The sequence below is a fragment of the Chinchilla lanigera genome, unplaced genomic scaffold (assembly GCF_000276665.1).
Source record: "Chinchilla lanigera isolate Chin_1 unplaced genomic scaffold, ChiLan1.0 scaffold00005, whole genome shotgun sequence".
In the NCBI taxonomy this organism is placed as follows: Eukaryota; Metazoa; Chordata; class Mammalia; order Rodentia; family Chinchillidae; genus Chinchilla; species Chinchilla lanigera.
The window spans coordinates 17,458,123-17,482,789 of NW_004955406.1; the positions used below are offsets into that span (position 1 = coordinate 17,458,123).

The 24,667-nt window shown below is 47.6% G+C and overlaps 1 protein-coding gene across 6 annotated transcripts in view; it reads right to left on the reverse strand.

Moving 5' to 3' along the window:
- Positions 1-576: 576 nt before the first annotated feature.
- The window catches only part of Sec16b (SEC16 homolog B, endoplasmic reticulum export factor), a 50,681-nt gene continuing 26,590 nt past the window's right edge, over positions 577-24,667 (reverse strand). For 5 of the 6 annotated variants that reach the window (XM_013521012.1, XM_013520997.1, XM_013521001.1 and 2 more), the window contains 16 exons: positions 22,456-22,553; positions 20,601-20,682; positions 16,715-16,832; positions 15,361-15,472; positions 13,751-13,856; positions 11,642-11,782; positions 10,374-10,487; positions 9,497-9,569; positions 7,432-7,725; positions 6,561-6,628; positions 4,307-4,459; positions 4,028-4,117; positions 3,525-3,627; positions 3,311-3,390; positions 2,294-2,392; positions 577-1,682 (listed from right to left, as the gene is read on the reverse strand). In XM_013521012.1, coding sequence (XP_013376466.1) covers positions 1,611-1,682; positions 2,294-2,392; positions 3,311-3,390; positions 3,525-3,627; positions 4,028-4,117; positions 4,307-4,459; positions 6,561-6,628; positions 7,432-7,725; positions 9,497-9,569; positions 10,374-10,487; positions 11,642-11,782; positions 13,751-13,856; positions 15,361-15,472; positions 16,715-16,832; positions 20,601-20,682; positions 22,456-22,553 — 1,803 coding nt within the window. In that variant the 3' untranslated portion in view covers positions 577-1,610. The remainder of the gene's footprint in view (positions 1,683-2,293; positions 2,393-3,310; positions 3,391-3,524; positions 3,628-4,027; positions 4,118-4,306; positions 4,460-6,560; positions 6,629-7,431; positions 7,726-9,496; positions 9,570-10,373; positions 10,488-11,641; positions 11,783-13,750; positions 13,857-15,360; positions 15,473-16,714; positions 16,833-20,600; positions 20,683-22,455; positions 22,554-24,667) is intronic. The other variant, XM_013521014.1, reaches the window with a different exon arrangement.

The window sequence follows — 24,667 nt, forward strand, 5'->3', positions numbered from 1 at the left end:
TCAATTTTCTAAGACCTTGATCATTCAATTCTTTCAATGTCCCTCTAAGATAGGTATTGTTGTTTTTATTTTTATCCTTCTGAGGTAACCTTGCCCAAGGTTACAAAGTTAGGCTGTGCAGGAGTGAGATCTAGGCCTAGACAGTCTGGCTCTTGTAAGACTCATCTCCTACTATCATAGTACTGCCACTGGGTGTCAGTACTAAAACCAAGAAAGAAAAGGCAACTGCATTTACTGAGGACCTGCTAGGTGCAAAACACTTATGCAAGCATTTTCTAATTTAAACTAAGAGGTGAAAAAACTTTTCAGGGAACAGAATATGCAGCATTTAGTTAGTGGAATGACAAGTTTGTGTCAGAGGAGCTTTTGTCTATGTTTTTTTTTTAACTGCAAAAAATGGTAGCACTAGAATAGACTTGGGAGTTAAGAGAACAGTCCCCAGGTTCCTCATTAACAAAGGGCTTTTTCCAGCTATTCACACCTGCTCACACAATAAAACCATTATTAGAATGACTTCAGGGAAGAGACCATCAATGTGTTTTTCTCCCTGTGCAAAAAATCAGCCAGAGACATGCATTTGCTATAAAATTATCCGGGTTTAATCGCTATCAACATCAGAACCATAGTACATTAAAGTACAAAACCTGTATGTACAATTACACATACAAAAAGTGTTCTTTGTGAGGAGCAATTTTCAGCAAATCTGACAAACAGCAAGAATCATTCCTATTTTTGGTTCGCAAGGAGAAATGGAAATTTCCAAGATATCCCCCTCCTCCCTCTGGCTCCTGTGACCCTCCAAACATCAATTTGCAAAGGCCTGAGGTAGAAAGGGAGGTATTAACAATACCAGGCACTCATTCCTCCCTCTTTACGGAAAGGGTGAATTTTTAGGAAATGTTTTCCACCATTTATTACACTGATGTTCCATCCATCTGCATCATTAGGTTCAGTAGTTACCATGACAATATGATGCCTACAGCAATCTAACTTGATAGCCAGATGCCATGATGTGAAAAAATAGGACCAGCTAAGAAAGTGAGAGAAATATAATTAATCTGAACCACATAGAAAATGTGCACAAACCGGGACCAGGAGAAAAATTGCTGAAATGTCATTGAAGAGGGAATCATAGAAGGGCAGCAATAAACGAGTTTCGGTATAAAAACTTTGCTAACCAGAGTCGTGTATTCGGTGATAAGCAAGACTGAAAAAGAAGTCAGAGTTGGTCTGGAATACTGCTCTGAGACCCTGTTACAGGCCTGGTGGCACCATCACTGACCCCAGCTGTAGGAATCTTAGGGCCCTAACTTTCTTGAGGCTCTCACGCCACCATCGTAAGTGCTGTTGTCATGACACTCTGCTCACTTCCAGGCTGCTACTGTTTCCCAAATTTTCCATCTAATGTAATAAATTCCATCATTCTGAAGTTAAGCTTCAGCCATGTCATGAGAGGTCCTATCCCTTGCCTTCCAGGTGTCAGTGGAGGCTGCAGACCTGTACAACCCTCTTTAGGGTCTGAATATGACAGAGCGGATGGGAGGTTGAGAAAAGGGGAACAATACAGAAACGCTGCTTCCAGGAGACAAGTCTGGGACAGGGGGTTGTTCTCAGCACGGCTGGGTTGGATAGCGGCGCTGAGCCAGGCGGTTTGGTGGATTCAGGCTGGTGGCCGTGGAGAGCTGGAAAAGAAGAGCAACTGCTGCACTAGAGAACAGCCCCCCGCATGACTCTGCCCCACAGTGACTAGTTGGCTTAAGCGAGGGCAAACCGAGCACCTCTAACGTGCTCCAGCTGCAGATGGCTTCCCAAGGTTGAGTTCTAAACATCAGCCTTCACCTCTTGACTATGCTGAAAAGAAATCTGACTTTCTATAGAAGGGAGGCCAAGTGAACTATCAGGAGGGCTAAGCCTGCCCCAAGTCACTGAGGAGCAGGGAGCCGGGCTTCTCTCCCAGTTTACAGTGAGCCCCAGGCCCCAGGACAGAGGAACTCTGCACTCCCACCATGGATACCACACCAGCTACATCTCTGGTATCTCAAGGCCTTTGAAAGGTCAAGACATATATTTATATCAGGCTCATTTACTGAGCGTGTTCTAGGTGCAAAGCACTGCACATACATATCTGTGAGGTAGCTATTAATAACCCACTTTACAAATGCAGAAACTGAGACTTACAGAGGTTAAGTTTTTGCCTAGGCACTCACATGCAGCAAGTGACAAACTGCAGTTATAAATCCAGCCTCCTCAGTAAAGCTCTGTGCTCCTGCCCCGGCCTGGAGTGCATCCTTACCTTAGGAACCTGAGATGGGTTGTAGAGAGGCACTGCCCCTCTCAAGGGGGGAGAGGGAGGCAGGACACCAGGGTTGGAGTAGACCTCAGAAGAAACACCCTGTGATGGAAATATAGAAAATCCAATCCATGCCTATTTCCTAGAATGTCCAGGTCTTCCCTAGGCATCAACTTTGGCCAAGAGAAGTACATGGGAAAGGTTTCTTATAAAACTCTGGAAATCTCCAGCAAACAGACGGCTCGAGTGGGCACAGTGAATACCCGGGCCTGGGGTGGCAAAGCAGAGGCTCAGCGCTGCCACACCTGAAGCAAGTGAGAAGGAAAAGCTGTAACACACCAGGTTGATACCATCATAAAAGGCAATACCAGACACTTTAGACACCCTAAAATATGACAAGAGCATTCAAACCAGGCTTCAAGAAGCGAAAATGCTTTCCTAGCAATAGGCATGAAACCCCTAGCTATGAGGGCAACTCGTGAAGAATTTATCCCAGCCCCAGTCAAGGGCACTAGTGAACTCCAGTCCCTCTGAGACAGGGGAAGAGGTGATCCTAAGGAAGCTATATGGGCCGAGCTGTGTGCCTCCAGAACTTCATCTGGTGAAGACCTGGCCTCCAGTATATTGGAATGTGATTGTATTTGAAGTCAGTATCATTAAACAGGTCATGTGGATGCCTAATCAGACATGGAGGGTGAACACAGACACACAGAGGAGACACGGTGTGAAGACACAGGGAGAAGATAGGTAAGCACAAGCCATTGGGAGAGGCCTCACAGGAAACTTTGATTTTACACTTCTAGTCCCTGGAACTGTGAGAAAATAAATTTCTATTGTTTAAGTCTACCAGTCTGTGGTACTTTGTCATAGCAGCCTGAGGAACTAATACTATAAACTAATATGGAAGCTTTATCCATATTCCCCATGAGGCAGCCGCATCTCCAGGCCCCACATTGACAACTCAGTCTTCACACACAAGCACCTGTGGGAGTCCCAGGCCCCAGTCCATAGGCTGCTCACCTCAAGCCCTGAGAACCCTCCAATCCCAGTGCTCTCAGCTGGGCCTCCACTGGGCAGAGATTCTGGGAGCTCATCACTACCTACAAGGCAATGAGTTAGAACAGCTTCCTCTGCTCAGCACTGAGCAGTATCCACACCGACAAGGTACCACCCAGCCCCAGGAGCACCAGGAGGACCACAGTTGACTGACCAAAGGACATGAGCTTATAGGTACCTGTGCCCCTGGAGAAAGTACCTGGAAGAGACAGGGACTCAAGAGGTAATGCTGGTGAGACGCTCTGGTTAGTCTGGAGGGGAGAAGATGCTACGGGCGACTTCTGCTTTGTAGAGGGGGAAAAAAAGGCAACATTAGGGACATTGGCAGTTACCAACTTCATGCCAACCTCTGGGTATTCCTACACCCATAATGCTGGTCCCCACCCACAACTGCCCCTGGGGTTCTCGCCCCAAAACACCATTTTCCTCCTGCCATTCCTCTGGTCAGTAATCCAAATTAGCTCTGTTCCTAGCCCTCTGCAGTTTAAATTTTTCATCCTAATTTTTAAGACCTTCATAATCTGCCCTCACACACAGAACAGATTTATTTCTCACAATCTCCCAACACAAAGCCTCTGTTTCATCCAGACTGGGGCAGAGCCTGGCACTACACTACACGGTGCTCAGGAAATTTCCTCACAAAGCTCCCGGGAAGGTGCTAGGCCCCGCCCACAGCGTTACCTGCGAGTCGCTGCAGTCTGATGAGGCTTCTTCAGACGGGCTACTGGACGGCTTCGACCTAAACCAGCTGAACCAACCAAATCCTGAGCTCTGAAGAGAAAGGGAAATTTGTTAGGCCTGTAGGTTTGTTTCTCCCCACTGAACATGAGATTAGCCTCTCCCAGTATGGGAGCAGGAAAACGGAGAGAGGAGGACACGACCCAAGTAGAGACTCCCAGTTCTGCTCCACCGCTTAGGGAAGGGATGGGAGGAAGGGGAAGAAAAGAACAAGGCCTCCACCTTTGTGTTGTCTTTCACATCTCCTGACTTTTCACTCTGTGCAGCATTTGAGGAGGGTTTTTTATCTACTTCGTCAGAGGACGCCTCCTCATCCTCCTGGACTGAGACGCTGGAATTTTCAGAGAAACTTCGTGCTCTGGGAGCCAGTGGCACCTGGAATTTTGAAGAGAACTAACATTCATGTAGCGCTTGACAGGTTACAAAGCACGTTCCTTCCACCTGACCACTCAGCAAAGCTGGGGGTACCCTTAGGGGATTATATCTTACTGAGGGGAAAGTAAGGCTTGGCCATAAAAAACCGACAGAGCCAGTCCCAAACGCAGACTTCAAGTTATCCCTAACCTTAGGAAGTTGCGTGTGCTATGCTTTCTCTCTGGAAACCATTTCCAGAACTATTCCAAGGCCTGGAGCCCAGGCATGTAACCTCTTGCTGGGGATGAAGAGGGCCTGGAAGAACCACCCAACACCACCCCCACCGAGAAAAAAACAGAATGCAGCAACCAGGGAAACTAGCTCATCTTAGAACTTACTTCCTGACAGACTCACTCAAGAGCAAGTGTGAACAGTGCCCTCCCCAGAGGACAGCAGAAAATGCCCACACCTCTCATATTAATTTTCCTTTACCATGGTACAATATGATTGCATAAAGCTTACTGCTACAGCCACTTTGAGGTGTGCGACTCGGTGGTGCTATGTATACTCAAAATATTGTACCGCCACCAGCACCTTCTACCTGCAGCACTTTTTCATCATCCCCAACAGAAGCTCTGTACTCCTCAAATATGAATGCCCCACTTCCCCTGCCCCTGCCCCTGGTCACAGCCATTCTGTTCTACTTCCTGGGCTTTCCAGTTTACCTCATCTCAGCATCTCGCACAAGTAGAATTGCTTAACATGTTGTCATTTTGTGTTACATTTACATTTTACACTCTCCATAAAGTATAATTGGCACAAATGCTGGCAAAAATACAGAAAAAGCTTTATTATTTTAATCTAATGAGCATGGCGATTATAAAATGCCAGGCACTGATCTAAGTATTTTCATATAGTGATGCCTTTTTAATCTCTACAAAAGATCTCTGAGACAGGTGTCATTATTATCATCTCATGTGACATACAGGACAGCCAAGCACAGAAATGTTAAAGCAACCTGTCTAAGGCCATACTGCTGGTGAGTGTTACTCAGTGAAAAAGTAAGCACATGAAAATATTAGTGTGTCCTCACCCACCTTACTCATTAGATCTGGCACTATGAGACTTCTGGCTCTCCCCTGAGGTCAAAATGATCATTAACAAATGTTTTGAATCAATTCAGAACATAGAGGTAGTGTGACAGTACAGCTTAAGAGCCTCACGAAGAGGCCTGCCAGAACTGCTTCAGAAAGTGACAAGAATGATGGGATAAGTAGTGTTCAAAGAGGAGGATTCCGAGGAGGACCGATGACAATATGTCTTTTACTGTAAAATATTTTTTTTATTTAAACATTCACCATATGTTTTGATCACACCATATGTATACATGGAAAGAACCAAAATATTTGGCTGTGGGACAATGAAGTTTGGTTCTTTTTAGGATACTTTATTTTTACATTTTTTATAACAATCATGTACTACCTTTTCCCGTAGAACAAGCAAAACAGTAAATCATAAAAGTTTTTAAAGACCTGAAGCTCCATCATTACTTGAAAAAGCTACATGATATAATTCCTCTAACCAGGCAAAGCCAAAGAACATCTTAAGTTTAGGATCAAAGCGGCCCATTTCTGAGGGAAGAGCTGCATTCCGTCAACAGCTAGGTGGAATGATGAATTCAACACGCGCACCTCCAACACCTCACAGCCTAACTGAGAGGAAAAGACAAGCAGCCCCTGCTGCAGCCGTATGAATCTTTCTTTGACATAAACCAAGACAAGATTAAAATAGGTAAACATCAAGAGTATTCTACAACCAGGCAGGGTGTGGGAACATTTGGTGCAACAGAAGGGGCTGCAGAGGGACAGAGGTCCGTGGAGCCAAAACTAAACCAGCTTTGTGCCTGCCTCCTTCCAAGGTCAGAGGCAGGCAGGACTGAGCATAAGAAGAGCACAGTCCCTTTCCCAACGCCCAGCATTTGGTGTGGAAAGAAGCAAGAAGACACAAAGCCCAGCGAGGAAGGGAGAGGAGCTTGCATGTGGCTAAGAAACCAGGGGCGGTTGGAAAACAGCCGAAGCACCTCAGAGTGGGCAGCAGCATCTTTTACGCCTCGTCCTCTCACCTGAAGTGTGGGAACGACACTCTGACCATCATAATGCTGGGAGGTTTCTTGAGACACTGTGTTCTCTCCTAAGGCACCAAACAGAAATAAAAACAGTAAACCTGGAAGTGTGTTTTCCCCGCCATCCAGAGGAAGGTTACTGGGGGCACAGTGGCGTTCCTAGCAAATCAGCAAAGCAGCAGGAGCTCAGAGCCCACGTCCCCCAGGGGGTCACAGTAAATGACTGCCTGGCTCCTTCCACTCCAGCCACCCTGGGACATGTTGCTCAACCTAAGTCTATGTCCCAAACATCAAGGTCACTCCTTAGGAATCTGGGGATTCAGAGCAACATGGATCTAGATCACGGGGATCCTCCACCTTCCCTTCCAGCTCGCCAAGGACCTCATCTTCGAAGGCCTAAGAGCTACTCCTCCTGCATGTTCCCACACTGCTCCCTCACATTCACCCTGGGCCGTCTAAGGTCTGATGGCCTGGAAGAAACGTGGGAACAGGACAGCAACATGATCCCTGCCACAGTTCCTGACTATAAACTCTTGGGTGCAAGACTGTTTCAGAAGGAAGATCAGGCCTGTGCCACAGTGCATATGAGACACGGGTCACATTTTCTTCATGTCTCTACCCTGTGGTTTGTCCCCTAGACACCGTGCAAGCCAAGGAGGGGGACGCGGTGGCCCCGTTTGCCCTACTTTTTAGGGTGCTGGCAAAGAACCAGTGCAGAGGCTGCCAAGGAGGAGGACCTCAGTGAAGAGCGGACCCTCCTCCATGTCTTTCCCCACCTCGGCCCTGCTGCCTACCCTGGGCAGGGCATCTCCCCACCTCCTCCTCTGTGCCAGGGTTCACTGCCAGGGCACCAGCCCACTGGCAGTCTTACCAGAGGCGGGGTGCATCTGCGGTGTCTCCTCCCAGGCCTTTCCTCCAGGAGCCCCCATCACTGCCGCACTGCCACCACCATCGTCACAAGCCCATGGAGGGTGGGTCTCAGGAACCGAGGAAAGAGGTGCTGGCGCCCCGGTGTGCCCTGTACCTCCTTCCACTGGGTAGGGGTCTGTAAGGGGAAGGGGCTGCTGTGGGCCAGGCTGGGTTGGGCCTATCTGCTCAGGAGTTAGCCTCAGGATTGAATGGGACCCCACAGCCTGACGTTCTGAAAGATCCTGGTAGAAAGAGTCTGAGGACAAAGGACAAAGAGGAAGAAATGAGTGCTGGGGATATAGCTCAGTGGCGTAAGCGCCTACCTGGCAAGCACGAGGTTGTGAGTTTGATTCCTGGTACCACAAAAAAAAAAAAAAGAGGAAGAAGTGAGACCTGAAACGTAGCATTTGGGGACTAATGGCCCCCAAAACATTCCTGCTCTTGTCCACTGCGAAAGCAGTCACGGGATCTGGCTGGCTGGCTGATGTGGCTCTCATTAACATAATGACAAGCAGAGATCAATTCCCAGTACCAGAGAGAGAGCAACAGAGAGAGACAGCTCAACAGAGACAGAGAGACAGAGAGAGACAGAAACAGAAAGAGATGGAGACAGAATGACAGAGACAGAGAAAGACAGAGAGAGATAGGGACAGAGAGAGGAGAAGGAGAAGAGGGAGGAGGAGGGAGGGAGGGGAGGGAGGACTGCAGGACCATAACCCCTCTCACCACGGTTTGCAGAAGTATTTCCCTCACTTCTTGTATGATCTCTGAGCCACTTAGCCTGAGAGTTCAGAAGGTAAAAATTACCATCCCATCTCCCATCTAACTCTCCACTTTTTAATGTTGGGGCAAGCGCTTCCTCCCTTAAGAAGTTCTTTATGGAGTTGAATATTTGAGACATAGAAAGCTTTCAGTTTGAAAAACAGAAATGTAGGCTTTTTGCAAATGGGAATAGGAACAAGAAAAGGAGCCGGGGAGGGGAGGGAAGGCGGGTGGAGGGAAGGGGACCGAAAGAACGAAGCTGTGCATGGACAGGCACCAACTCCCCACAGTGAATGTAACCACTGTGTGTTACAAACATGTACTAATAAAAAACAAAATTTTTAAAACCCAAATCAGACCTTAGAAATGATGGCTTTGCTTTTAAAGAGACAGAGCACATTTTCATCAGAAGGGACCTTGCTGCTAAGATAAAGCAAGTTGTGGATGGATGTGGGAAAGGATTGGCCCAAGGTCCCACCTGCTCCATGGAGCAGCAGCAGACAGGGCCATCCAGAGATCCCTCCGGCTCTCCTCACACAGCAGCACCACAGGCCCTGCTGCAGGACTGCAAGGCTAGGAACCCAAACCAAAGCCCTCCCTCGGTTCCCTTCCCCTTGCTCATCCCTGGAGGAAGTGCAGGAGGCTGGGGAATGGCCTGCGGGGAAGAGATGAGAGCCCTTGCCAAACTCCATCGTGGAATAACTTGGGGACAGAAGGCCTGCCCACCGGCCACCCACAGGCATCCTGGGGAAGGAGTAGGGATGCTGTGAAAACACACTGAAACATATTTCCGTCATAGTCATATGGCAAGTATCACTCGAAACTTCACAGCTTCCCGCGACTCCAACACTAACATACTATGTATGTAATCTGCGATTTCTGGCCTCAAGAAATTTATCCAGCTGGGAGCAAGGTACTAACAAGATGAATTAGTTAGCTAACAATGCAGTGCAACCTGTAAAACATTCAGGTGTTTAAAACCTGGACTGTGAGGCAGACTGTCAAAGCGGGGGATTCTGGAGCCTGGCAGGAGCTGTGGGGAGGAGGTTGCTGGACCAATGGATCAGTTGTACAAGGACAAAAGGCACCTGGAAAGGGAAGGGTGGGTGTTCCCTAAATTAGTTTACCTCCTTTAGTTCAATCATTTGGGTTTTTTTGGCGGGGGGGCTGTACCAGGAATCGAACTCACGACCTCACGCTTACCTGACAGGCGCTGTGCCACTGAGCTAGCTCAGTTTTGAGTGTCAGTTCATCATTTTGCATACCTGTTCTTCCTTTGGCTCCTGAAATATCTGAGTGAGCAGAACAAGGATCCCTGATGTCTTCCATTACCTTTTGCTATTCAAAATAAAGTAAAATCCTTTGAAGCAGCACAGAGAAAAACAAGGACTGGGAATGGGGTAGTTGAAGGATTACATCAACAAGAACCTTCCAGAGGAAGTGACAAGGTAAGGGAACCTCGGCCGACTGCTCCCAACCGGGGTCGCACACAAGGGTCCCACGTTCCCAGGTCTGCTGTGAACAGGTAGACAACCACAGCGCCATTCATCGTCCCCAGAGCAAGGGGCAAATGGCAAGGACTAAACTGGCCTCAGAGTCTGCAGCAGAGAGAGGAAGAAAAGGCCAGGTGTGCTCTTAAAACCCTACTTCATCCTTTCTTCAGAGTGGAAGAAAGGAGATGGGGGAGGCCCTGCCCCAATTACTGTTCTGATTATGGCCAGCAGCTTTTGCAGTTGTCAGAACCAAAAAGAAAAGCCCGGAAGTCTTTTAAGCAATTGCCCCACATTACATGAAAGTGACACAGCTCCACTGTGATCCATTGTCCCTCACAGAGACAGGGAACTTTGATGGTCAGAAAGCGCATTCTCTGGGATTTCAGGGAAGGGTGACAAGAATGCTTAGAACGAACGACCCTCCCCTCCCTGCCAGGTCACATGCAAACAGGAAAGGGGTTGCACAGTGGAGAGAGGGGGCAGAGGGAAGCTCAGAGTCCCGCCCATCCCAGACACAGCCTGTGTGTCAGGGGTGACCGGAGATCTCACAGTGACGTGAGCGGCCTGGACTTGCTATGCCTATTTTATGTCTAGGGCAGTGAGGGAGACACAGGCCCCGCCCACTCACCCCCAGCTCTGCCCCACTCACCTCAAGCTCCTGCTGCAGCCTCCGCAGTTGTGCTAGCCAATCTGGCTCCAGGTCCCTGTCCCCACGGCGCCTTTCTAAAACCAGCGGGTCTGACAGCTTCAGTTTCTCTGCGAGCTGGGCCGGGTTCCCAGACAAGTCAGGAACACAAAGTAAGAGGGGCAAGAAGAGAGAGAGTAACCCCGAGACGGGGAAGGAAGTGGGGAAGGGGAGATACAGGGGGGAAAACGAGGAAGATTAAATTATAAAAGTCATCAAGAAACAGCAAATTCAGCAGCCAGCCTCCCAAAATTGCTAGATAAATAAACAATTAACTCATTTTGGTGTTAAATGCTAAACAAAACACAGAAGAAGTGGTGTCTAGGCTTCCTTCCCTTTACAAAGTCCTCTCCCTAATAAGGCTTCTCAAATTTTGGCCTACCTAGGAATCACCCAGGACCTTATTCAGAATGCTAATTCTCATTCCACTGGTGTGGGTAGGTCCTGAAATCTGCATTTCTAACAAGTTCCCAGGTAAGACTGATGCTACTTTGTATTCTGATCTGGATTTGATCTTTACTCCAGTATTGTATCCCAAAACCTTCTAGACCCTTCACCCTGGGGCTCTGAGCTCCTTAGAACCATCACCATATTGCAGGAAATTTCAGAGTATGAGGGCTCAGCACCACCAATTTTATTGGTTGCAGAACTCAACACGAGGGCCCCATCTAAAGCAAAACAAAAATTTAAGGGTAGGCTGCCTTCCGACTCTCTAGCTAATGGATTTTTCTTCAATTAATTGGAACAACTATTTGCCTGATTGCTGTTTCTTCCCCAGGAACTAAGGGATGATATGTTTTTTGTTTTCTTTTTTAAATGTATCCCACATGTGATAAAATATTCCATGCATTTAAAAGCATTTTAATAAGGATCATTTCCTATTTTAATCACTAAAATATGTTTTCTAAGCCTGGCTTTTGTAATTAGAACAGCTCACCATAGCACACGGTTTTACTGTACCAGAAAAGCAGATGCAAGAATGAATTTCCCCGAGTAGCACATGCCGGGCTTCCAGTCCCTCCTCCCCACCACCCCCACCCAGCACATCAGGCTTGTGCGCAGGTTGGGCTTCTGCTTATCACATCCGGGCACGCGTACGTGGTCAAAGACAGCCGTGGGCACGTTTTTCAGCGTGCTCAAAGAAGATGAAATGTGGAGTCTCAGCTGTTCTACCACAGCTTTCTCTGAGCACTGAAGATAAAACACCTGCAAAGAACCTTTGAGACGCTCACCTTGATGAGCTCCACTAATAGCACAGGGTGACTGCTCTGTCCCTGGCTCAGGACAGCTGCACCAATGGCCTCGCAGTAATGCAAGGCCTGGGATGCCAGGCCATAATCTGCCAAACGGGAAGCATAAAGGAGCTTATACACCTGTGAAGAAGAACAGGCCCAGTGACAAGTCCACCCAACCAGGGATAAAAACAGAGAGAAGGAACGTAGATAAAACCTCTTGGAAATCAGCTGACTACCAGCTTCTGCTAACTCCGACTTCCAAATATCAAGGGCCCTGTGCCATTTGGGATATTTGCTCTATGCATAGTACAACTCCAGATCCAGCCTGCAGCTTCTGCCTTACAGAGAAAAAAGCAGGGGTGGCTCACATCGGCTTACTGTGCCCTCCCAGGCCCTGGTCCCCACAGAAAGGCACTGGAGAGCCTCTTACCAGCAGCCCCCATCCCCAGAGAGACCGGTGTATGTGGAGCACAGAACCAGGGCACACATGAAAAAGCAAAAAGAGGCCTGGTACAAGGGGCTTTCGGCCCAGTGGTGAAGGTAGACAAATGCAGGAAACAAGTAAGCATGCGTGGAAGCAGGGCGGACACGGTGAGGTCAGCACGAGGGCTGGGACGCCAGACAGACCCAATCGAATCCAAGCGCCACGCAAACTGTGGCCCACTGGGTACCTCCCTCCCCTCTCTGCGCCTCAGTTTCCTCACTGCAGCCTGGGAACGATAACACCACCTCCCCAGTGGGTGTTGGAAGATTAAATAAGATCATCCACATAAAGCACCTAGAACAAACGTTATGCAGAAGCGAGCGGATAGTGCGCAACCCCTTGAGCCTGTCTCCTCTTTTATAAAGGGGCGTGCGGTGGGTAATCGTGCCTGCTCCACAGAATTAAAACTAATGCACAAGAACTATGGTGCACAATCCCGGCATGGAGAGCACAGTCAATAAAACTGGCTAATGTCTTTACTACCGGCCCACAGCAAGGTGAAGGTAAGAGAGAGGTGGGTGATTAGAGCAGAGAAAGGAGAGGAAAGTGTCTGCAGAGCGGCCACAAGGGGGCGCTAACTTGCTGGACGGATGGGTCTTTGGCAAAACATAAGGATGATGGCAGATAGGTCATCTCTTCACAACACAGTACTTCGTCTCCGAGGTTGTCTCTGTGTGTGTGTGTTGTAGGTTTGTGTGTTGTTAGTATTGCTCTGTGCACTCTCACTACTGCACACTAAAGGAAATACAAAGCACCACCTGGGAAGGCCTCAGCCTTCAGAAGACAATTTCTGCCCAGGTCAGGCTCCTACACACAATGAGGGAAGAAAACGCAGGGCCAAGTGGGTTAAATGTCAGAGCGGGCTTTGGAGCCGGCCCTGTGGCAATGATCTCCCCACTATATGCCGGGCACTGTCCCAGTGTGTGACGGAAATGAACTAGGTTGACCTCGTGCCAGTTTCATTGCACAGCCAGCCCCCCAAACTCCACCTCAGAGTGAGACCACCGGGCCGCCAGGCCAGGCCCGCCAGCAGGAGCAGATAGAAGAGGCTTCACGGTGCTGGGTCTCGGCCCACATGGGAGACGGGATAGGAGGATGACGACAGGTCAGCATCCGTCATCGGGAATTTAAGGTGACAGCAGCGCGCTAAGCAGAGACGTTGAGAAGAGAGGACAGACCTGCAGCTTGGATGCTATTTACAAAGTGAACCCTGAGAGGCAAGAAAAGAAGTTGAAGGCCAAGGACAGCAAGGAGGAGGTGGGGGCCCCCCAGCCCCAGGCAGGGCGGCTGTGAGAGGGCGGCAGGGACTGGTGCTGCTGGCAAGAAGCGTGAGGGGACTGAGGATGGAGGACCCAGGACTGCAAGCGATCTGCACATGGCAGGAACGAGGCAGGAGCCTCCAGCACAGAGGCCTCTGCAAGACTTTGCTTTCGTATTGTGAAATACAGACCTTTAGGGGACATAAAAAGAAATCCTAAACCTTCCCGCTCTCACACTAATGAGGAAAAATGCAGCAGATGACTTAGCCCCAGGTACTACGTGCCAAAAAGCAAAGCTGAAAACCAGGCTGCGCACAGCCGGCTGACACGGCTCAGCAGAGAGCCATGCCTGGGCTCTGTTACCTGGAAAGAAGGAATGAAAGATTTGGGGCGGCCCAGCATCTGGCAGTACTCGAAGATTTCCGTCCTCTGGAGAGCCTCAGTGGTTGCGAATTTCAAGAACTCTTGACTGCAACAAGGAATAAGAACACAGAGATTAGGGTGGGGTGGGATGGGTCCTAGGGGTGGGCAGGTGCCACGGGCTCCGTCTCGGGCTGGTCCTGGCGGCTCCGAGACAGGAAAGCGACTCCAGCCCCAGCATGGGCGTGGGGCCTCTTCTCCCTCCACCACCTTGAGCCTGGGTTAGGAGCAACACAGAGCTCTGCACCGGGCCTGGGAGGTAGAGACACAGGGAGGGGACCTCCGGTCACCTTGCCAGAGGGTGGAACCCCAGGATCTCCCCTCAAGCACACTGACAGTTGGCCTTTGAGCCCTAAAGCCCGGTGTGTTGCAAGAACTCCAGGCCAGCCCAAGCATGCTAGCACAGAAGAGTGGCCATGTGGCCCTTCTGGGTCACGGAGGAGAAAAGGCCAGACGGAAAACAGAGGGAGAGCTGCGCAGAAAACAAGCGGCAGTACTTGGGTTAGGTGTTCAGTCAGCCAGCGAAGAAGCAGGCTGGGTGAATGTGATCCAAGGGCCTCCAGAGTCCCACAGGACCTTGCCAAGGTGTCCAAAGTCACAGTCACTAGAGTATTCCTGGGAGACAGGACATGACCTCCAGCAATTTCCTCATGTGTCACGAACATACGAGGGGAAACGTATTGTCCCTAACACTCTTGTCCACTTGGCCCAGATGGGCCTGGCCGATATGCTAACTGCACACACACCCCGACTGCTGCAGAGAACAGGCGAGGGGATGGGGGGGGCGCAGCAGTGGTCGGCAGCCGGGGCCACAGTGACAAACAGGCACACAGGCTGCGCTACCTCAGCCGAGCCTCTCAGCCTCTATGCTCTGGGACCCCTCCTCCCTAAGTGAGGGTTGGAAATATACCTTCTTCGTTGAGGGAATCATGCAAGCAAGTGGCCAGTGCCATATAAGACCTGTAACCTGTAACTGTTAATGGGAAGGGGATAGAGAGATCCAGAACAGAGAGGACCCGTGAGGGAGCTGTTTATCTGCTCCTCCATTCTCTATTCCTGCTCCAAGCGCTTAGGTGGTTCTCACGGGCGAAAAGCCTGATGTCATGACCAGCAGGGAGTAAGTGACCACAGAGGCTCTGAGGATCCTATACACAGTCGCTGCAGGGGGACTAAATGTAAACTCCTTCCACTCTCCACTTTGCCCAGGCGGGCTCCCAAAACAGGCCCTGGGCTGCCTAATCGAACTGGAACCTCCACGCACAAAAATTTTTTTTTGGAGATGTCTGGTTGTGGAGCCAGGCTGCCACCCCGTGGCCAGAAGGGAACACTACAATCCAAAGGTACCAGCTGGCAACTTCCTGGAGCAGGACGTGAGCCTGAGGCCTCCTGCCCTTATCATTTTGCCCACAGCAGCCCAGGAAAATAATCTGAAGGGAACCTGCAGTAGCTGAAATCTACAGAAAATGAAAAAATCTCTCCATGAATGCAGCAAGGGCTAAAAGAATTCCATGGGAAACACCCTTGCCATTTCCTCCCCGCAGAAGGTCACGTACCTGTGGCTACTGCCCAACAAGACCAGAAGGTCTGTCTTCACAGTGTAGTGGCCGAAGGGCACACGAGCCATGAGATAGCAGAAGTGGGCTGCCTCCACATACCCCTTCGCAGCTGCGGGAAGAGCAGAACAAGACCCAGTCATGGAGCCCACCCATGGCGTCCCACTGCCTACGTGCAACAGAGAGAGATGAAAGAGTGGATGTAGGGGTGAGAGGGGAGAAGCCTTGTGAGGCTAAATCAATGAACTTCTCAGGTCATGAGTCACAGATCCCCCAGCCCAGACCCCTCCCCTACCAGCAAGCTTGACCTCAGATATTGCATTTCATTTCTCTCCAAGCAGAATAAGGCACTATTTCACATTCCCCCTGACGGATTTTTCATTAGGCATTTTCTAAACATTTCAGTCTTTCCTCGGGATGAGAATGGACTAGAGATGCCCACAGCTGAGCACAGACACGGGCTGCTGAGAGTAGCAATTCCCGAACTAGGCTTCTGGAGGCACAATCGCAGCTCCTGCTAACATCAAGTAATACAGGGCTTTCCCAGCCCTCATAAAAATCACCTTAATTACCAAATTGTTCTCCGTTTTCAAGTGTTCTCCTGTACATTTTTATTGCCTCAAAATTAATTCAAGTAGGTAAAATACCTAGCACAGTGCCTGGCACCCAAGCAGGGCCCAAAAAAACATTGGTCCCCTTTGGTCGAGAGTGCTGAGCGAGCTGCTATCCCCCGGCACAACCTTACACACAGCTGTCCCAAGTTTCACAGAGCCCCGTTTCTCAAAGGTCCACAAGGAACACCGAGATTCCTAGATCTTCTTCCCCTTGACCAAGCTTGGGATGCACTGATCTTCTGTCCCTTGACCAAGCCTGAGATGCACTGATCTGGAACACTCAGTAGCCCCTAAATGCTTGTAAGGCTGCACTCACAGAGAGGATAGAAGTAGACTACAGAATTACTAGGGTAGTTCAGGCAAAAATGGAATCTCCTGGCTGACTGGGCCAGGTCCCTGAAGCATTAACGGCCACAGGAGGTGAGGTGTCCCCTGCGTTAATGCCATGTAAAGAGAGTATCACCCAGGGGTAGAACATCAGCTGCTAGGAGGTGGCTCTGTAGCACAGAACACCGTCTCGGGTGCGGCCTGCACGGCTTGCAGTGGGAACTCTAAGAGACAACACAAGCAGCGCACTCCTTCCCCTGGAATTTCTTATATCAAAACATGGAGGGTCCTGGTCCTGGAAAGGCCTGAGCATAGACTCCGGCCCTGCCCAGACTCTGAAAATCTAAGGACAGGTGTGTAAAGCTGGCCGGGAGATGCCCTAGAGAAGGGGGGCAGTGACAGTGCAGGCTTACCCAGCGTGTCCCCCATGGTGACCACTGCACGCTGGTGCAGCTCCGGGTCCCCAGACTGATTTGACAGAATCACGGCCAAGTGGGGCCTCCAGTCTCCCCACTGCTTGTCCCCACAGCACTGGAAAATAGCAGGAAAATCACAGAGACTCACAGAATCATTCAGTACCTGCCCAAAATGTAGGTAAAAAAGGCTGCTCTCTATTTTTGTGGTTTGGAGGAGTTTGGGAAATCCCCGTTATACTGCCTGCAATGCTGCATTTACTGATTTAGAGTTCTCTTTAAAAAGAAAAACTAGAAGGGTAAAAAGGCAGACAGATACCTACAGATATGTACATACATACGTATATACATAAGGAAGCTGGAGATAACTAATTTTCAAATTTCTTCCCAGTGCCTCCACCCCAAAGAGCTAGAGCCAGCACCCCGCAAAATAACACTCGGATATTTCAGTGGGAGAAGGAAGATCAAACGTCCTTATCTCACAAACAGAGGAGACAGTTTCAGCTCATCACAGAAGTCAGGATAACACCGGGCTGCTTAATCTCTTGCCAGATGTCTCCTGCTTTGTGGTCTTACAAAGTCCTTTTACATAAATCCTGTTACTTAACCTTCATAACAATCCTATGAAGTCTTAATTCTTATTACTCCTTAGGAAGCAGAAAACAGACCCTAAAGACCCAGCCAGGCAGCAGAGCCCACCAGGGGGCAGCAGAGAGTCAGTACAGAGAGAAATGAGAAGAAGCCCGTATAAAGGGTACTTCCCTGTGGGTTTGATGGAAGGCAGTACCTCCCCTAAGAGGAGAATTTCAAGGAGGACACTGTCTCTTGGAAAAACAACCTCATGTCATAGAAACAACCCAGGGTCTGGATTTGACTGGAGTCATGCCTCATACTAGCTGTGTGACCTTGAACACGGTTTCTGAACCTTTGTTTCCTCATCTTTAAAATGAAGATCATAATTTCTACGTAACAGGATTGCTACTGATAGTAAAATAAGATAGTGTGTAAAGCACATAGCATAGTGCTTCACACTTGGTTTGTCCTTTATAGAGAGGTACACACAAACACACACCCAGAGGACTATAAGCTTAGCAGAGGAAAAAAGTAATTTGCAAGCCTGTCTAACTGTAATTTGTCACATAGACGGGTAGAACAGGAGGTTGACCTTAACAGCTAACATCTGGAGGTCAAAACTATTCACAATTATTTAGTGTTTGTAAATATCTCAATGAATAAAGATGCTTTTGCCAACCTCATGTTCTATTTAATCCTTGTTTAATTCGGAAAATGCATTATAAACGGAGAAGAAGAAAGAGGCTCAAGAACAAGAAGAGTCACAACAGTCATGGCAGTTCTCATTAGCTCCATGGCTTAGACCATGAACTGTACCCTGTGCTAAGCCCTTCTCCCGCCAGCAATCACGCCTACTAGGTTCTACCCTTGCCCTCATTTTAACACATAAGCCAAGCCTCTCTGCTGGATCCAAAGGAACCAGCAGAAAAAATCCTTTTTTTAAGAAAAAAAAAAAAAAGAACACATATGTCTCTCTAGTTCTGTCCTACTCTAGGTGATTTGGGGGAAAAAATCAGTATATAATGATCTATGAGTAAAGAGAAAAAGCAAGGAAACATTTATGCACTAACATAAGTGGACCAAGCATGGTGATTGGTAGGTCTATATATTCTCTCTTTAATTTTCACAATAACTCTCTTGGTCATGTACCAAAATCTCCACAAATTTGAAAAATGGAGGCTTTGTGAGATTAAGTAACAGAACCAAGTGTGCACACTGATCAGGAGCAGAGTCTAGGTTAAATCTGTGATGAAACCCACATCCGTGTGTCCAGTTGCCACATCTGTGTGTCCAGTTGGAAAAACAACCTGATGTCATAGAAACAATATAGGGTCTGGATTTGACTTGAGTCATGCCTCATACTAGCTGTGTGACCTTGAACACACCACTTTTTTCACCACACCACTCGTCATATGGAACTAAGTCCAGCCTTTTATTAGATGTTAGCATACTAGACATTCTCGTACCCTAAGATCAAACACTGCATTGGTGCATCACTTCTGGCTCCTTGGTTTGCTCACCTAAAAGTACGGGAAGTTGGCTAACTCTACTCAGTGCAGTGACTCAGTGGACCATAAGCTGATTATATCACTTTATATATTTCCCACTTCATAACATGAAACCATTTCACTGCAGAGCACAGACATTTCAGCTGAACTGTGAGGCACACTCTATGTTTTAAAAATAGCCCATTGGCCGGGTATGTTGGTACATGGGTATAATCCCAGCACTTGAGGGGGTGAGACAGGAGGATTATTGTGAGTTTAAGGCCAGCCTAAACTACATAGTGAGACCCTGTCTCAACCCACTCCCCCAAAAATAAAATAGCCCATTGGTTTAATGATGAAGGCTGAAAAATAATAATTTCTCTTTTCTTGGAGTTATCTATAAGCAATATGAAGAAAAAAAAACACAAGTGTTAAGTCCATCTTCATTAAAACTAGTTATCAGAAAAAATCCAACTACAGTTCAAGAAAAAGGCTGCCAGAAGCAATGGAGATTGAATGAAGGTACATCCAAGAGGAAAGAGGGAGATAATGAAACAACTGCTTCTGTGAAGCCAGAGCACAAAGCTGAGTTTTAAAAACCTCAAGAAACATGATGGACAACAACAGGAGATAAATGTGCCCTGCACAGTTCAGGAAAGAAGTAGGACAAAAATCAAAGAAAAAAAGGCAAAAATGGGGGGGCTGGGGATTTAGCTCAGCGGCAAAGCGCCTGCCTGGCAAGCGCAAGGTCGTGAGTTTGGTTCCCAGTGCCAGAAAAAAAAACAAAAAAAAAAAAAAACAAAAACAAAAAGGCAAAAATGGAAAGGACACAAAAGGAAGAAACACTAGGGAAAATGAGGGTAACAGAAAATAGAAATAGGAAGGAAGGAAGGAAGGAAGGAAAGAAGGAAGGAAGGAAAGAAGAAAGGAAGGAAGGAAGAAGGAAGGAAGGAAAGGAAGAAAGAAGAAAGGAAAGAAGGAAAGAAGGAAGGAAGGAAAGAAGGAAGGAAGGAAGGAAGGAAGGAAGGAAGGAAGGAAGGAAGGAAGGAAGGAAGGAAGGAAATTCACATGTGTATGTATAGTTATATGAATTCCTAAAAAACAAAACTAAAATAATGGAATGAGACAAATATTCAAGAAAATTTCCCTGAACTCTGAGAGATGCATGCACATATTTAAAAGTCATGCTATATCCCGAGGAAAAACTGACCCAGTTAGCACCATGCTATATCCTAGTAAAGTTATTGGACTTCAAATATAGAGAAGGAATACTTCAGAGCAAAAAGATCACGTCTTCTATAATGGGAAAATCCTCAAGCTGGCCTCAGCCTTCTCCTCAACCACGTTCAACTCCAGAAGATATAAAGTCTGACTTGTCTGGCTCTGAAGGACAGACACACACCAGAGAAGTTCTTCCCCCAGGGAAAACGGGGTCAGCCCAGCTGTGAGAAGCCTGGAGATCAGCAACACTTCTTCAGAGAAGAGCAGACTCCCGTAGTACTGTGCAAGCCAAGGTCTTTAGAGTCAGACAAACCTGGGCCAGTTATGACCTGACTCCTTCCTAACTCCATGATCTTGAGCTGTTTTGTACCTTTCCATCTCAGTTTCCACATCTGAGGGGAAAATAGGGATAATAACTCCTACCTCCATGTATTAACAGAAATAATATGCATCAGAGCACTCAGCACATGGTAGGTAATTAAGAAACTGTTGTTACTCGTGTTTCACCTTGAAAGCCATCCTTGCATGCCTGAGAAGTCCCCACCCCACCCCCAACCCTTCCTGCAGATGATGGTGTGTGGAAGGAATCCTGCCCTAGAGGGTACCGTGGCTGCTTGTGGAATTCTCCCCGACATGAGCTGGAAGAGGGTCTGCAGGGGGTCGTTGAGAGCCAGGGTGCTGGTGAAGCTGCAGAGAGAAAGAACAGTCAGTGGGGATGAAGCCAGAGGTCTCAGCCCACTGCCAACACATAGGCCTTGCCTATTTCCACTTTATGTCAGTGGCTTCTTTTGGAATGTGATCATCTCTTTGCCCTCTGTTGTCCCTTTACATCCTCCTTTTGGGGAAAGCAGCAGCACCTTCGTTCCATCACAAGCACATTGTTTGGGGATATTTTCTGCAGTTCGGCCCTGGTGCCTTAATTCTGAAGTAACCACTTCTACAGGCCTGCCTCTGTCAACAAAATAACGCACGCACATCTCGAGCTCACGTGGAGCTCTTCTCCGGGGCCCTTCCTCCCCTGCAGCCCTCCTGCACACCACGCCCAAAGCTGTCGCTGTCATCTTCCTGGCTCATCACAAGCCCCGGTCTGCAGAGCTTTCACTGACAAGCACTAAGTGGCCATTTTCAATAACCAAAAAGGCGTAGAACAGGGACCATTAATGATCTTGCTGATGACAAACCATGGGATATGCTTAACAAGGATATAATAAGCTCTACAGCTGATTTGAGATTTAAGCAAACTCGGTAAGAGATATTTTTCACAATTCACTGGGCCCCATCAAAACTCAATGGCCCAAGGCAAAACTCTGTAGCAGAGATGTAAGCTACATGCTGGGGTCGTGGGATGTTCATTTTCAAAACCCAAGGGAAAATCGCCCCTCAGAACACCAGTTCTGAGTTAATAGCACCCTTGCCACAGGAGCTCAGAACACTCATCGTAATAGCACTCCTCAATTCCAGTCTCCGAGCATAATGAAGTGCTCAGCAGGCTTGCTCATCCCCCAGAACAGTGAAGGTGACAGTAATAAAGAGACAGCTGAGGCCATCCTGAAATATGGCCTCCCAGGCAGGGTGACGGCCACAAAGAGCACAGACTGAACTTGCAGTGGAGGGGTCCCTCTTCTCATCCAGCTCTCTGCCTCATGGGACTTAAGGCCAATTCAAACCTGAGTCAGGAGGGTAACCTCTGAGCCTGATCACACTCTAGAAGATAAATGTGTAGAGGTAGCATCCTTCTCGCAGTCCGACCCCAGCCTGCTCCTTACGGGAGAGACCCCATTCACCTCTGCCATTCAAAGTGCTCGTTGGAGCCTAAAGCTTATTCAGAAACCCTTCTTCAACACCCCCTGCCCACCACCGCCTCTCAACACTGATTCTTTTTCTCTGTGTGAGCCTTATCTGGTTCTGGGTTGGTTGCTCCTCTGAGTCCACTCTGGCACCTCTTCTACAGCCTCAATTGGCCCCCACCAAGACATTGACTTCTGATTTCCAGTCCTGTGAACATCTTTTGCTACCACAGCTCATGGTCCTGCTACCTGTATCTCCACCCACCTAAGCTAAGGTGAGGCACCACAGCAACGCTGAGTATCAGGCATTTACTTACTCCTAAAGCTCTATCAGTTGAACTTAAATACCCACCTATTCCTTCACTAATGGAACTATCTAGAAGGGCCCCTCCAAAGATTACTAAAATGCAGGACTTTGTTTTCAGAAATTCTGATTCTGGAGACTATGACTAAAATGTTTCATTCCACTTAGCAAACAGAAAGAATGCCTTTGACACTAGGCTGTAAGAATCTGCAGAAGAGAAATTCTGTCTGGCTCAGAAAAGAGAAATCGGAAACTGTTCGGAGTGTGGGCTTCTTTGTACAAGGTGCATTTTCCCCAGGCTGACTACTGCCCCAGCTTTGGAGGGGAGGCGTTTCTGCTCCCTTAGGCTCCTTTGCAAGTTGGACTCACCCACTCATGACCCAGTTGTAGGTCCTCGGGTCCATCTTGCTGGATAGGAACAAAGCATGACCCCACAAGTGGTTCTTCATCGCCCACTCCAAGGCCTCCTGGAAACCAGAACATCACATCCATTAATGCCTTGCCCAGCTTCCTCCAAAAAGCCAACAAATTCCCCAATGTAGGCGTCCCTGCACCCTCAGCAGTAGAGCCTCAGCTGCCAGGGAGACTTGGAGTCTCCTGTGTGCGTAGGAGGAAGGATGCTCAGAGAGGCAGATTCTCATCAGCATGGTACCTTCCTGCAGGTGGTCCACATCTGCAGCCATCCATTATGCTATTCCATTCCCTTCCCTCCAGGCATGGGTGTCGGACAGCCTTAACTGTCTAGCAGAAGTTACAAAATAATTACAGGAACCTATGTACCAAAAATGAGAAAAACTCTCATCCCACGGAATGAGGCTCAAGTAGGAGTAGTGAAAGAATCTTCACGAGAGGCTATTGAGGTAGAGTGCATTTTTTTTTTCACAACTGTGGCAGAGACTGACGGTTCCTTCCAAAATCCATGTTCTCCTTCCTGAACAAAGAGCTGCACCACATTTTCCCTTCTGCCTGGCAGCTGGATATGGCAGAGTCTAGGCCATGGAATGGAAACGGAAGTGCCAGATGCCACTTCCAGGTCTGGCCCATAAAACCACCCACACCAAGTCCTCCATGTGCTCTACCCATCTGGCTGCTGGAAGGGAGAGGACTCCCGGGAAAGCTCAGAAACTCTAAAAGGGTGGTGCTTCCAATACGCCTGAGTCTCACTGTATCATGGAGGGACTCATATTCTTACATAAATGGCATCCTATGTAAGCCAGTGTACACAGGAGTTGGCCTGCCTACCTAGTGCCAAAGCTAATTGCTGTTAACTATCAAATGCCTCTATAGGTCAAATTAGTAACACTATTAATTGAGTAAGATGAGCTAGAGCTACAAAATTTAAAACACACACACATTCACCTTTTAGTTCAATTTTCAGAATTATTTAGGAAGGACCAATTTATATGTAAAATTTTGAACTGGTGTTAATAAATTTCTTGGTGTCTGCACCCAAAAATGTGATTTATGGGTGGCAAGTCACTGGGGTAATTCCACCTCCAAGTTCTTTGATTACCCCAACATCTTCCATTGTAATCTTATTGGAGAGAGAAAGGGAAAGAAAGACAAAGAACAAATTTTTAAAGCAACAGTTGAAGAATTCAGCCTTACAGCCAAAGCAAGTAAAATATGACATTAAAGATTACTTTTTAAATATATTTTAACAATTTCATGGGTTTTTTATTTGAAAAGGGGGAAAGGGAGTTATTAATGCTTAGCTGGGCATCACCAGTTTATTCAAACATCTGCCCCTCCAAAAATGTTATTTAAAAATAAGTAAAGAAATTGAGAACTTACATTGAAGTGGTCAGTCTTGCACAATTCCAAAAATACTACCCTAGTCAAATGCGAATAGAGATTTTAAAGCTGTTTGTTATCCGGCTCCTCATGACTCACTCTGAACCCCCACAGTGCTCCTTGTACCCCTCACTCACTCACCTTTGGTGCAAGTGTGAAAGGAGATGAGGTAGGTGGTAGAAGCTCAGGTTCACAGTCAGGCTGCCTAGACCTCAGGCTCGGCCCTGTCACTTACTAACTTTCCTAATCTGTAAACACATGCAACAAGCATAGAACCTAACTTACAGAGGTTCTATGGAGATAAGATAATGCATGTGAGATGTAAAGCAAGTATCTGCCACATAGAAAACCTTTTTTAAATCTCTGCCTTTATTATTTCTGGAATGGTCATTGCTCACCTGTCTTAAAGGTAGACTTCATAATTGATTTATCTCTGTATGTCCCACTGAGTTCAGTGTCTGAGAAGTAGTAGCTTCTAATAAATGTTTATTGGATAAAGGAATCACAGGTAAAACTGTAATATATATATTGATTTGAAATGATTTTAATCATATATTAAATATTTTAAACTACAGTACTTTATTACTTTTCCAAAGCATCAGCATAACTTTAAAATTAAACTAGATTTTGTCTGTTAAATTCAGGCAGTCAATAATGCTAAGCACACCTGAGGTACAGTGACAGGAATATTACTTGTAAACAACATTTCTGAAAACTAATTTAGTGTACATATCAGGAAACATTTAAAATTGCATAGTCCATATTCCTTGCTCCATACTCAATAAAT